General features: G+C 36.9%; 1 protein-coding gene across 1 annotated transcript in view; it reads left to right on the top strand.

Annotated features, from left to right (window-relative positions):
* Nucleotides 1-15,499, top strand: part of LOC308611048 (uncharacterized protein) — a gene marked incomplete at both ends in the record, with an annotated part of 43,631 nt that overhangs the window by 25,271 nt on the left and 2,861 nt on the right. Inside the window, one exon of the mRNA XM_081259988.1 lies at nt 13,968-14,112. Within this exon, the coding sequence (XP_081116114.1) occupies nt 13,968-14,112 (145 nt within the window). The remainder of the gene's footprint in view (nt 1-13,967; nt 14,113-15,499) is intronic.

Genomic DNA, 15,499 nt, shown 5'->3' with positions numbered 1-15,499 from the left:
GATTTTTTTGAAGTTTAAACAAATAGTGTACTCTGCATGAATTTTGTCTTTCAACTGAATCATTCTAATGTGGAATTTATGATGCTATAGTACTAGTTTACAAAGAAAGTGGAGTAGGCTTCACATATCTCCATATCTTATATTGATGGCACTTAAATTCTAATACCAAACTGTTATTGTTTCATAAACTAGGAGAAAATTGAGCTGATAACGAGCAGGAGAAGCTGGCAGAAACAATAGATTTTCTACTCTTTCTTTCTATTGTGTGTAAGCCTAGTTACCCTAGTTGACCAGTTAATGACAACACATAATGAAATTTTCCTGGCTGCTAATTAATTAGCTCTAATTTCACTAGTTTTGTTACTGGTAAGGCTTCCACTAATTCTATGTGTGAATGTCTTCTTACCCTACTCATCCTATTTTCCTCTTTGAGCTTCCTCAAATGTAGAGAACCCATTTGATTGACTTAAGAGTCAGAAGAGACTTACAATCAGAGAAAAAGCAAAAAAGAATGACTATAATGCCAACTAGTATAACTATTAATTAGAACTTATGTTTTGAGGATTTTCAGACAGAAGAGGGGTAGAAATGATAATAGTTTAGTTTTAGGAAAGCTGTAGTACACAAATAGAACCCCAAATCACACCACAGATAATTTTCCAGGAATTTAATATATCTGATATACACTCAATTTGTGCCCATGAATGGTGAGCAACTGGAAGTAAAGGAGAATCACATAGTTACATTTCTGGACAAATCAGGTTATCAGAATGATGCAATAATGACAGTTTACCTCAGTCACTTCTTAGGCTTTCTTATTTACTATGCTAAATGTTAAATGAGATTCCTGAGTAAAAGCATTACAATGACTTCAGCATTGTGGGACATGAAACACAGTGAGAACTCAGAGCAGGGAAGGAAATAAGTCAGGTAAGCAGGAAAAAGAATTGAAAGAGCTGAAAGATGTATTACTTGGCTGTCAGGTGTTAGGAGAGTTTATTTGTGCTGCTTCTTAATCTTCATAACGCTCTTGTCAGAATGGTAGTAACATACCCATTTTTTTAGATGAGCGACCTTTAACTGTAGGTTGCACTTGATTGTCTGCCAGGTTTTCAAGTCTGTGATGGGGACAGTAATGTCAGAAATTTCAATCCCAGTCAAATCAAGAGCTGGTAGAAACACCATTAAGGAAGTGCATAGTTTTGACCCAAATTTAACCACATTAAAATGTTGTCCTTTCTTCTCCAGGATGATAGTCTGTATTTCAAGAAGAATTCTAATTCTTGCCCCATAACAATTTCTCTGAGTTCTTTGTGCCAACTAAAGCCTTTGATTGATTTTCGTATTAGCAAAGCCCTGGAATTCTATGCAAAATGCTATGAATAGTTATCTACCTATCTAATTATTTTTAGCAAAAGGATGCAGAGCCGTTATCAGATTCTCAAAACTCAATCAGATTATCTAACAGTGTACATTAAATGAGGTAATGAATGCCCTTTCTGGATCCAAACATTATAATATTTTTAATCCTTACCGTGGTGCCTGAAATGTCTATTACCTCTAATTATCAGTAAGGGAACTGAGGCGTCGTAAAGTCTAAGTAAGTGAGAGGTCTGGAATTCAAATCCAGGTCAGTTTCAGTCTTGAACACCCCTAATTCTGTAGCCTACACTGCATTCTATACTCTTACTGTAGATAATCAATAAATGTTCATTTATTTCCTTTACCCCAGTTGGGGACAAAGAACATGGGTGTGTGAAAGAAAGTACAGATCAGTTTTAATGTAAATGATATAATAATAATGCTAGTCAGCAGTTATGGAATATTCATATTGTGCTAGGAGTTGACCATTAAGTACTTTACAGGCATTCTTTTATTTAAAATCTCATATATATAATACCTACCTTAGGAAGTAGGTAATATAAATGTTGCCAAGGTGATTGAAATAACGTGGTCACGTACAGGCAATGAAACTGGGAAAGAGTTTTCTGGGCTGATGGTTGAATTTTGGCCAAGACATTAAGGGGAGAAGGGATGAGCACTGGTGGGGAGACTGAAAACTTATTCATCGTAGGGAGAAAGCACTGGTGGAAGCATTGTACTGCTTGCTTAAGAACTGTTACCCTCATAACCCCAAAACTGAGGTTTTGCTGAAAGCTGAAGGCAGATTTCTTGCAGTGTGAAAAAGAATTTACTGATATCTCTTCATCTCTTCACGTTTGAACACGACTGTTTTGCAGATTGGTTGAAATGACTCAAGTTCTCTTTCAGATCTGGACTAAATGTCTGTATCACAGCATCAGGGCCTATGAAGCAGTATTTGCAAGCCCATACTCACCTCCCCCCTTTTTAGTGTTTTGCACTCTGGAAAAGCAAACAACAGCAACAACAATATCTTACTTCCTTTTATCTATAGTTATTAATCTTGTCAAGAAACCCAATTTGATATATTTATGCTAAAATATAAATGAGATTTTTCCAGTTTTATTGAGATTGAATTGATATATAATATTCTATCTGTCCAAGGTGTACAATGTGATGATTGATATATATATATATATATATATATATATATATAGTGTGAAATGACAACCACAGTAAGTTTAGTTAACCTTAATTCACATAATTACAAATTTTATTTTTGTGATGAGAACTTTCAAGATCTACTCTCTTAGAAACATTCAAACGTAAAATACGGTATTGTTAACTGTAGTGACCAAGCTGTACATGACATCACCATTACTCACTTATCTTATAACTAGAAGTTTTTATCTTTTGATCATCTTCACTCATTTTCCTCACCTCCAACCCCCAGCTCTGGCAACCATCATTCCATCCTTTCTATCATGAGTTCAGTACTTTAGATTTCACATATGAGATCCTAAAGTATTTATCTTTCTCTGTCTGACATTTCATTTAGCATAATGCCTCCTAAATCCACCCATGTGGTGACAAATAGCCAGATTTCCTTCTTTATCATGGCTGAATAATAGTAGGTTGTATGCACCCCATTGTCTTCATCCATTCATCCACAAAAAAACACTGAGGATGTTTCCATGTCTTGGCTACTGTATTGGGTTGGCCAGAAAGTTCATACAGTTAATGAATACACTGTTCAATAAAACTAGGTAAAAATGAAAATTGTGTCTTTTATTTTTACTTCAAATAAATCTTTGACAAAGCCAGCTAGGCATCCCTTTGAGTAATGACTTATATCATGTTGAAATATTTTAAACATATGAACAGTAATAGCTTAAATGACAAATGTTACTAATATTGACACAATTGATCAAGGAGAATATGTTAGAATATGTTAAAATGCAGATGGACAGTGAAAGAACAAATATAACTTATAACTAAATATTGTCTTGATATTTAGACCATTGGTTAAGAACATGATAACAGGTTTCATCCATTTCAAGAAAGCAGAATATTTGCAGATCACTTAACATTTACTAGGTATGTTAGTCTGGAAGGATATATTTCATTTACATGTGTCATTTAATTTAACCCCATCCCTCTGTAATAGATAGTGTTATCCCTATTTGCAGATAGGAAACAGGCTCAGAAAGATTAAGAATGTTACCTAATTCTAGTAAGTAGCCAAACCTAAACTGATCTAATTCCGGGGCAAAGCTCCTTCTGACACATCAGTGTGGGTCTTTATCTCTTTGAGAATTGTTGAACATTAAAAACCTTCTTCCAGGTAAATGCATAAAGAAACAACATGAGCAATGATATAACAATACAAGTCTCACTAAATAATTAGTGTGTTTGGCCTTGCTTTTGCTGATAGATCTTTTGCAAAATTGCTTTTCTCTGAGATAGTGGACTTCAAATTTCTTTGAAGACTTTCCTAAATTATACCTATCAGAAAGCTACTTTGCTTTAAGGCTAAAGAAAAATGAAAGCTTACTTAACTACACTTAGGTGCCAGAGTCATACTATGAACTCTACACCTGCCAGGATTCACGCTAAGATAGGGTGGCTCCACAAACTGTCCATAGTACTGTGATTTCTTTCTGATATTTTGAAGTAGAAATAATTTAATAACTATTCACAAAAGAGAGAAACACTGTTTCTTGGTCCTCAGTATCATACTGCTGTAGGCTAATTCTCTCTTGTTACCCCTTAGTATAGAGAGTGTGTTTTGGGGACCCTCCTTCACGATCTTCTCCATTCCAAGAGCATCTTACATAAATCCAGGACTTCTCAAGCAGCCAGTTTTGCCAGATGGTCTTAGGGTTGGTTGTACCCATATATGGATAATCCTGAACTTCTCGAGTAAGGTCCTTATAGAGCATAATGGCTAAGAGAATTGGTGCTGATACCAGACCTGAGTCCAAATACTGCCTATGCCCCTAACTAGCTGTGTAACCTTGGAGAAGTAACTTAAGCCCCTTAAACGGATTAGATTTCTCACCCGGAAAATGGTATAATAAATGCATCTACCCTATATGGTCAGTGTGTAAATTAATCTAACTTGAGATGGTGCATGTTAAGCATTAGCACAGTGCCTGTCTCTTATTAGGAATACCTGCTTTTATTATTAATTATTCTCTATATTCCCAGGTTCAGCAAGGTGCCTAACATATAATAGTTGTTCAGCAAATATTTACTGGATTGAACGAGCTCTGAAATTTAAGCATTGGGTCAACAGCAAAGTAGTCACCCCACCATCATTTCTCCCACAGAAAGGGAGAATAGATGGAAGCCAGCCATCATACTTTCTTTTCTTATTCTAAACTTCCCATCCAGGCCCAGCAATAAAATAATCTTCCTGAACCCCAACAATTTCGAGAATTTTCCAAATCACTATTTGAAAATAGTTGGGTTTCCCTAATCTAATATGCCCCAGGACCCCAAGGTCACCAAGCTTATATTAATGAAGTCTAGTTAAGAGAAATGATTACAGTTAGTAAACCAACTACTTATGAGCTCATTGGGCTTTTTAAAATTTACTATCTGCACTTGATAGAGACACAAGTAGTTTGCTTTTGTAGGACACTCAACAGTCAAAGTAGTCTTTTAAAAAGCACAAATCAGATGCTATTATTGCACTGCTTCTAACCTCTAAAGGCTGTCTATTGTAAAGAGATTAAAATTTCAACTACTTAGCCAGGCTCACAGGGACCATGTGGTCTGGTCACTTACTACATCTTTCCCTGACCTTCATGGGGTTCGAGGCACAGTTATCTTTTTCAGTCCCTCAGATGCAACAAGCTCTACTTCTTGCTCTCCCAGCTTTAGATTGGCTAATCCTTCTACCCAGACCAATTTCCCTCTGATCACTAAGGCCTCGGTTCAAACGCCACCACTACTATCTTGACCAAAGAGACCTGCCTCCTCACTGCCTCTCCGTCCCATTGTCCAGTCGTATTTCTGTCGCTGTACAAAATTTATTTACATGTTGACTCTGTCTTCCTCCACCACTGGACATTTGCTTAAGAGCAAGGACTTTGTAATTTTTTGCTCACCACTGAATCTTCCAAGGCTTGCAGCAGACACTGGCACATAGAAGGTGTGTAGGAAATGTGTGTCTAATAAATGAATAAATATGTGAATGGAAGAAAACTGTAAAACACTAACACAAGAATATTCTTCTTTCAAAAGAATAATGAAAAATAATTTCATTCAATAAGAATTATTCTTAGTTACTGATACATGACTTAGTAGTTCCCATTCAATTTAAAATGTTCCATTTTTTCCTGATACTTCACAAGTCATTAATTAAATGTTGCTCACATTTAAGGCCAATCTGTGAGACATTATTTAACTTGTCCAGCATTAACCCGGCATTAACTTAGGTGGGGCTCCACCAAGTACTGATCATGTGACCTTGGCCTTTCATTGCCTCAGTTTTCTCATTTGTAACATGGGTATAATAATAGGCTTATTTCATAGGCCTATGAGGAGGAAAACCTCATATATATATATATATGTGTGTGTGTATATATATATATGTATTTAAACAGTGTCTTAGAATAGTGTCTGGCACATGATAAGCTTTATAGAGTATTGACTGCTGCTACTAGTACTGTTATTATGAGAACTAACTGTTGAGAATAATCCTTCATATAGTGGTTTATTCCACTGAAGATAAAGGAAACTAATAGAATATTAGAAATCTGATTAAATACAGAAAGCCAGTAAAATATACCAAGACAGAAGATGATGAGAGTGTAAAAGCATAGAAGAAAAAAAAACGGTTTTTGTTTTTCTTTTTCTTTTGTAAAGAAGGAAAAAGCCTAGAAATAGGACAAAAACTATTCATTGGCTATACTGACATGGAGATCGCTGGTGACCTTCATAAGTAAAATTTCAGGACAGTGGGCAAAGAGCTTACGGTGAGAGAAGTCAGATGGATGTAAATTCTAGAGTAAATGGGACGTGAGGACGTGGAAACAGTATATGAAGATAACAATTTTGAAAAGTTCAGACAGGAATTGGCTAAAGAAGATATGCAGGGATTAGGGGAGGAGGGAGGCTTTCATGTTACACGTATAGTTTTTAACATTTTAAGTTGGAGTTACTAGTCTAGAATGAGGTTGAATTTTGGCAAGAATCATTCCTAAGGAGTAGATGGGTTGTAGAAAATGCAGTGCTGTGAAGTACTTGAGAAGATGAGAGAAAATGAAATGCTATCTGTAGCGCACATGGCCTTTTAACTTTCACTCGTGTAGTAAAAGGGAATACAAAGATCAACGCAAATGCTAATGAATTAATGGATTTGGCAGTGGACTATTTACTGACTTCTGAGTTCTTAATGAGCTGTGAAGCACCTCACCAGCTCAGAATGAAGGAAGTAGAGAGGATGGAGGGACATTTGAGGAGGGCAGGTAAAGCTTCTCAAAAAATAGTCCTTAAGGAGAATTAGAAAGAACGTACTGTAAGTCAGAGCAGTATTTCCAGTCTTGAAAATCCATTTGAAGTTGGTGATTATTAATTCATTGGAATACCAATTTGCCCTGCCACATGATTTTTCTCCAGCTACCTGGATATAAGTTACACAGAGGCAGAAAAGAGTGAGAGATAACAATCGAGGGAAAATACAATTAGTATTTTTTTTACCTTTTTCCACTTCCCCGCTCCAACTCTGGGGAGCCTTCCCGGACATGGCTGCCCTCCCAGCCTCCAGCGGCACTCTGTTATCAAAGAATTCAAAGAAATGGAACATAGGTTTCCAACTTATTAATTTAGCAAAATCGAAAATTATATATAATGTCTTCTGTTGGCAAAGTTTCTTGCAATATAATTTGGTTCCATCTTTTGGCAAGTAATTTGGCAATGTCTAGCAAGATAAAAATGTTAATAGCTTTTTACACATTAATTCTAATTCTGGAAGCTTATGCCAATAAATAATTTATAATCCAGAAAATTATTATATAAAGATGCTCATTGTTATGTCATTTGTAATAACAAAAAATTGGAAACACCTTTACTTGTTAACAGTAGGAAAACAGTTTAGGAAATTATATCCACTTAGTAGAAAATTACACAGTTACTATATTATAATTACAAGATGATGGAGCAAAATAGAATAATGCTTAATAAAGAAAGAATGAAGAAAGCTGACCTAAATTTGTGTCTTCCTTATGACAGTAATTATGTAAACATATTTATTAAAACTTAAAACCAAAGTAAAGTTTTAAAAGCTCTGTACCAGTAATGGGGATTTTATGTTTGTTTCAAAATATTTTTTAACATAACTCTTATAATTATATTTTTTCTACTCCTTTTCTTAAGAATTTCTGATTATTACCTCATTTTTCATTTCATAGTTTCAAATAAAGTCAGCAATTTTATCATCAGAGAAGATTAGACTTATTTGACAGTTCATAATTCCAAGTTTTTTGGTATAAAAAGACCATATACACTTGTAGGTACTTTCAAAAAATAAGATTTTGAGAATTTTTTTTTTTTTTTGCTTAGTCTTTCCTAGTATGGAGATTAAGCAAACTACCTAAAATTGCCAGCCATTCTTTTTTCGTTTTTCTCATTTTATTTACAGAAATGATAACAAATGAGTCTGCAGTTGCCTCTGCCAATTTCTTAAATCCTCTATTATCCACATTATGAAATCATACTAATATGAATGCTTCCAGTATTTTCAGAGCTCTTTAGTTATTATACTTTAGCATTCTGTATGAAGTATCTTATGTAAGTGTAAAATTTAGACTCAACTTCTGGAAGCTTTTGATTTCTTGGTTCAAAAGTGAGAGATCCTTAGTTCAGCCATATGATTAACAATTACTTGTATAGTAGGAATCTCCTAAATTATTGTTTTATGGATACCTGGCAGTTTTCTTGCCATTTCTCAGAAGTTCTCTATTAAACACATTCTCTCTCTCTCTCTCTCTCTCTCTCTCTCTCTCTCTCTCTCTCTCTCTCATACACACACACACACACATTGTGATTAAAAGCACAGACTTTGGCATTATGAAGTCTAAGGTTCAATTTCTAGTTCTGTAGTTTCTGGGCCACCTCACTTTAGGCAAGTAACCTAATATCTCTTAACCTTGTTATTTTCATCTGTAAAATGGAGATTACAATTATATCCGACAATGCTCAAAACATCCGTAATGATTTTAGAGTTTCAGAGTCAGGTACAAGCAGGCACTCAGTAAATGGCTAGTGCTTTTATTACTTTATTATTATTTAGGTCTTGATTTTCCTTGAGTCTGTGAGTCCCCATAATGAAATGTAATTTCCAGTAGATTGAGTAACACCTGTGTTCACCAAAAATTGTAACTGAGTTCATTACTTTCTGTGCAACCCAGATTAGTTTTCTGCCTTTTTTTCTGTGCTGTATGTAGGTGTTCAATCGATTTATTTAATAAATGTGTGAATGCATGCGTGCGTAGATGAATTTTTAAATGTTTCTTTTTGAGAAGGTAGAACAGATGTGACACAGTTGAACAGATAAGAAAATAGTCCATGGAAAAAATGGCAAAGTCACGTATGTGCCCAGGGCCAGCCTAAGGAGAATTACTTTTTTTTTTTTTAAGGGGAAATGTGTTGAATAGCTTATTTTAATTATTTTTAAAAGTTAAGTACAGGGACTTCCCTGGCGGTCCAGTGGTTAAGACTTCGCCTTCCAATGCAGTGAGTGTGGGTTCAATCTCTAGTCGGGGAGCTATGGTCCCACATGCCTCACAGCCAAAAATCCAAAACATAAAACAGAAGCAGTATTGTAACAAATTCAATAAAGACTTTAAAAAGTGGTCCACATCAAAAAAAAAAGTTAAGTACAAAAATTTGCTGATGATTAACATATTTAGCACCAATAAAATAATGTGAGATTAGCTGTACTAAAACAGAATGTTGAGCTACATTCACATTAAGTGACATTATATAGTCTAAATTTGTGGAAAACTTCTGAAATGGCTGATAAAAAGGAAGATGGTGAGTGATCTTTGAGCAGAAAAAGACAGAAAGAGAAATGGCCTTTTCTACATCCTATTGTGCCTCTAAGTAAAATGCTTGGTAATCTAGCTACAAAGCTATATGTCATTTGGCTTTAGGCACCTACTGTGATTTACCTTGTGAAGATCAGATTTTGCCATGGATAGGATCTGTAAAAGTATCACACATTCCAGTACCATTGGCAACCACAGCTACCAAAAACTCCAATTTAAATTGATGAACCTAATATCAGATGATAGTATCATTTCCTTGTGGGTGTTTTGGGAAAAGGTGGGTAGGAAATGTATAAAAGTGAATACTTTATCAACTGAAAAAACAATTCATCATTTTGAAAACATAAAATACATTAAAGTTGTTATAGCATCAGGCATTAATATTTCACTGTACTTTAGACATTGCCTACAATCAACATTTTCTGCTCTTTGAAACAAAATCATGCTTGTGGTATGCATTAATCATATAAAAGATTAAACACTGAAAAGAAATTCAGCCTTTAAAGACAATTTGCTTTGATTTATTCAGTGGGTTCTTCCAAAACGTTTATACCAAGAATTATTGCTTGTTGCATTGGAGTTACAAATTCTTTCAGAGTTACTTAGTATTTTCTGTAATATCAGTATCAAGGAAGGTTAATCAAATTTACGTATTTATTAGGAAATACAGGCACATAATCATAAAACAAGAAAACACAGCCGTTTTTATAGACTTTATTTTTTAGAAGTGTTTTAATTGTACAGAAAAATTGAGAAGATAGTATAAAGTGTTTCCATATACACTATACCCATTTCCCTCTATGATGATCCACTTACATTAGTATGTTACATTGTTACAATCAATTAACAAATATTGATACATTATCATTTACTATAGCCCATCCATTAGTCCAGTTCCTTAGTTTTTACCTAATGTCCTTTTTCTATTCCAGGATTTCATCCAAAACATCACATTACATTTAGTTGCCGTGTTTCCTTAGGCTCCTCTTGGGTTTGATAGCTTCTCAGATTTTCCTTGGATGACCTTGACAATTTTGAGTCGTTAGGTTTTTGTAGGATGCCTACTACTAGCATTTGTTTGATGCATTTTTCATGATAATATTGGGATTATGTGTTTTGGGGAGGAAGACCACAGAGTAGAAGGGTTATTTTGTCAGATCACATCAAGTGTACAAAGTATCAATATGCATTATGAATGCTGAGGTGGACCTTGATCACCAGGCTGAGGTAGTGTTTTTCAGGTTTCTCCATCGTAAGATTACTGTTTTCCCTTTTTCATACTGTACTTGTTTGGAAGGAAGTCAATATGCTCAGCCCACAACTAAGGAATAGGGAGTTATGCTTCAGATGGAGTACTACATAAACTATTTGGAATTCCTTTGCACTGGAGATTTATCTATTCTCCTGCGTTTATGTATCCAATTATTTATTTATATCAGAAGAACTCATGGATTTTTATTTTATACTTTGGGTTATAATCGAATTCTACTTTAGTTACTTTGTTCCTCAAATTGCTCTAGTCCTGACCCTTGTGAACTCTTTTCAGTTGGCTCTTGAGCCACTCTGAGGTATCCCCATCCTATATTTTTTTTGGAACTTCCTTACTTTCTGACACTATAAGATGGTCTTGCATATAAATCTTGTATATTTACTGCCCCAGTCCTAGAATCAGCTATTTCTTCAAGGATAACTAGGTCTTTTTAGTGGAGAACGGTATTAGACAGCAGGATCTGGGTGTGGGGTGTGCTAATTGCTGCTAGGATGTCATTGCTTCTAGATCTTCTCAGCTGACAGAGCAAAGAGATAATATGTGTGCACATTACCCATGTATATGCACATATCTGTAAGTATCTCTCTACATGACCATGTGTATTAAGGTAATATGAAGCAATATTAAGCTAAACATGAATGTATATTGATGTTTCCAACTTTAATCTGTTACCACATAGATCATCTTAGCCTCATCTCTTGCTTATCTTTAAATTTCAACTCCAGCAAAACACTTGGCTTTTAGAAGTATGAAAATCAAATTGTAGCAACTTTGGGAAGCCACATCATCTAGCAAAATAATTCTTAAAGGGCAAGGTGTATATCATCAAATTTTAATTTACAGTCAGCAGTACTTTTTAACATCAAAAGGCCTCCAGACCTCTGCTTCCAAGAAGATGAAGTAGCCCATTTCTCCCAGGTTCTCCCACTTAAAACTAAAACCCTGAACATAACAACAAACAAACATAGGAAGACTCTGAAAGGTGGAAATGAGAAGGCAGACTTAACTAAGGACTTTGGGACTTGAGGAATGACATGGTGATGAGTCCCCTGTGTTTCCTGTTGCTTCCCATACATCCTGGAGAGGGTATTACAGGACCCCCAATCAATAACCACCAACAGAACAACAGACAAAAAAGCTTCAAAAAAACCCCTACAAAACCCTGTTCCCCCTAGCCAAAGTATGAGGAAAGGGGTTGCTAAAGACAGAAGACCATTTGGGCAATAATATACACACCACTCGAGCCAAGTGCCAGTGGAATATACACACTACTCGAGCCAAGTGCCAGTGGAATATTGCACCCATCCCCTACGTCCTGTTGTTTCAGTTGGGCCAAGGTAGGATTTGATCTTCCACACCACCCCACTCCTGCCTTCCAGAAGAGCCAGCGCTCTGATTCCCCACCAGGGTTGTTTCAGTGTGGTCCAGTGGTGAGCTGAGCTTCCAACCCTTTCCATGAGCAAACAGACTTTAAAAGGTGGTGCCTGACAGGCTAGTTAACACTGGGCTGCCCTCACACAGTCGTGGGGTCCACTGGTGGGACTTAGCCTCCATCTCTCCTGACATCAATAAGAATAGGGTGTTACAGATTGGAGGGAGTAGGCACCCCACTAACCCCCAACACATGATGTCAGTGAGACCCACTGGGGTGCTGAATCCCCATAACCGTCCTGAGGCAGTAAGACAGAATGAGATGGCACAAGCAGGGCTAGTTGGCACTTCTCTTCCTCTTACCCTGGTGTCAGTGGGGCCAGCAGGTAGCTGACCATCTACCCACACCCGGCATCAACAAGAAGGAATGAAGCGGGAGGAAGGACAGCAAACAGTTCACTTCTCCCCTCCCCTGGTGTCAAGAAAACTACTGGGGAGATGAACTTCCACTCCTACTAAAAGGCAACACAATGATATTAATGTTCCCACTTTTGGGGGGAAGGTGTCAGAAGGGCCATAGGCTAGCTGAACTTCTACTTGATCTGTCTGCAGTGAGACAATGTAAGTGCCCACTTTTGCTGGGGTATTGTCAGTAGGGCCCAATGGAAATCTGTACGTCACCCCCCAGTCCTCATACTACGCCTCAAATAGGATGACTTCCATCTAAAAAGTAATAATAAAATTAAATGGGATACAGAGTCATATAATAACTCCCAATGTTTAGAATACAATGGAAAAATACTCATGACACCAAGAACCAGGAAATCACAGAATAAATGAGAAAAGACAATAAACATACACCAACACTGAGATAAAACGTCTATTGATATGATCAGACAAGGATTTTAAATAAGCTGTCACTTAAATGCTTCAATTAGCAATTATGCGTTCCTTGACAGAAATGGGAAAAATAGAAAATGTAAACAAAAAACTAGAAGTTATAACAATAAAAACAAATGAGAACAGTAGAACTGAAAAATACAACAGTGAAAAAACTTTGCTCAAGAGTAGAGTGGAGATTACAAAGCATAGAATCATGAACTTAGAAGAGATCAGTACAGTGTACCATATGTACAGAGAAAAATAGACTGAGGGGTAGAGATGGGAGAAAGAACAGGATCTCAAGAACGTGTAAATAGTAACAAAAGCACTAACGTTCATATCATCAAAGTTCCAGAATGGAAAAAGAGAGCAAGTAGGACTGACAAAGTATTCAAAGAAATCATGACTAAAAAGTTCCCAGTTTTTTAGAAGACATAAACACAAATTCAAGAATCCGAACAAACCCAAAGAGGAAAAACGCAAAGATATCCTTGCCAAGACGCATCATAATTAAACTTCTGAAAAGTGGAGACAAAAAAAATCTCGCAAGTGGACAGGCAGAAACAATGCATCACTTATTGAGAAACACCAATTCCAATGACAGCATATTTCTTGTCTAAAACTCTGGAGTCAGAAGCATTGACATAACATTTTTCAAGTGCTCACAGAAAAGAACGCTCAGCCACAAATTCACACTTTTATCTCCACTTTCCTGTTTGACTTACATTAATGGACTACTAACTCATCTTTCTATATCCGGGACTGCCGTCACCCTTCTCCAAAAATCTGGTCACAGTATTTCCAGAGTGATCGTTCTGAAAATGAAACAAATGTTTCTTATAAAAATACCTGATTGTGTTATGAAACTTGTCTCTCTTCTAAGTTACCAGTTAAAATCCTTCAGTGGATTCCCATCTTTCTGGGAGTAAAATCTCACATCCAAACTCTCTTTGTCCTTTTGGGCTGCTGTAAGATTATACTGCAGGTTGGGTGGCTCATAAACAACAGGCATTTTTTTCTCACAGTTCTGGAGGCTGCAAGTGCAAGAATAGGGTGCCAGTACGGTCAGATGAGGGCCCTCTTTTGAGTTCCAGACTTCTCACTGCAACCTCACACAGCAGAAGAGCTTCAGGAGCTCTGTGGGGTCTCCTGTGTAAGCGCACTAATACCGTAATCATTTCCCAAAGGCCCCACCTGCTAATACTATCACCTCCGGAAATTAAGATTGCAACGTATACATTTGGAGGGGAACACAAAGACTAGACCGTAGCACTTAGTGTACATGCATGGACCATTCATGGTCTGGCTTCTACCACCCTCTCCATTGTCTTCTTTTCTTACACTCCAGTGAGCATTTCTTTTTTTTTTTTTTTTGCGGTACGCGGGCCTCTCACTGTTGGGGCCTCTCCCGTTGCGGAGCACAGGCTCCGGACACGCAGGCTCAGCGGCCGTGGCTCACGGGCCCAGCCGCTCTGTGGCATGTGGGATCTTCCCAGACCGGGGCACAAACCCGTGTCCCCTGCATCGGCAGGCGGACTCAACCACTGCGCCACCAGGGAAGCCCCAGTGAGCATTTCTTATACTGATTATGAATGGAACTCCTTTCTGGACTGATCCTTAACCATTCATTTTCTGGCAAACATGAATTTATCTTCTCTTTTCCTCAAAAATTCACCCTTCTTTCGTGTTACATATCCATTTCAATTGCCTTCTACAGGAAGCCCTACTGATATCCCCCATATACTACTCTCCACAGCGTGCATTAAGGTCTTACCGTGTCCTCCTATAGCACTCTATAATAATTTTTACGGTAACTATGGATTTTCTTATTTGAGTGTCACAATACATTGACTTCTAGGTGGCACGATAATGATTTTAGTAACAGTAACACTGGTGCCTAGTTTAACCCATGGCATACTTTAGGTGTTCAATAAATGTTGGTTGAATTAGTGAATGAATGAATGAATGAATGGTCAGTTTCAAATCTTAATCATGTTACTTTTCAAAAATCTGTTAAAAAGATACCCACATTTTTCCAGACGATTAGGGACTTAGGATCTTCAACTTGATTTAATAGAGGAAATTTTTACTCATACATCATGCTTAAATACCTCAAAGTAAAACCATTAACCCAGGAATTTAAGGTTATCCAGTTGGACTTTTAAGCCAGTAATTAATATCTCCTGCCCCGACTGTATTAGATGGTTTCACTGTTCCACTCATATCTCCCCAGCACTCATCATTCCACTATATGCTGATAGACTCATGCTACCACCTGCAATTATCCACCTTAAGGCAGGCCAGAAATGTACAGGAGTTAATGTATCTGGGTGTAGCTTTCAACCAAGGACAGAGGGGACTGGAAGATAAGTACTTCAAGTTTCTCACCAATTCTTGGGATAACTCTGAGACATGTTCTGTAGAGATTCACAGAACTCCCCTGAAGTACTGGCAGCAGTTCCCTGCAGGAGTAATTTATTCAGCAATGCACCTCTGTTGTCTTCCTTCCATGCCTCCATTCTCAATTCCCACTCCACTTCTGAGTTTTCTGGAAGCA

This window comes from Mesoplodon bidens, assembly GCF_964165515.1.
Source record: "Mesoplodon bidens genome assembly, contig: HAP1_SCAFFOLD_154, whole genome shotgun sequence".
NCBI lineage: Eukaryota > Metazoa > Chordata > Mammalia > Artiodactyla > Ziphiidae > Mesoplodon > Mesoplodon bidens.
Note: the sequence above shows the minus strand (reverse complement) of the source record. Positions and strands in the feature narration are given on the sequence as shown.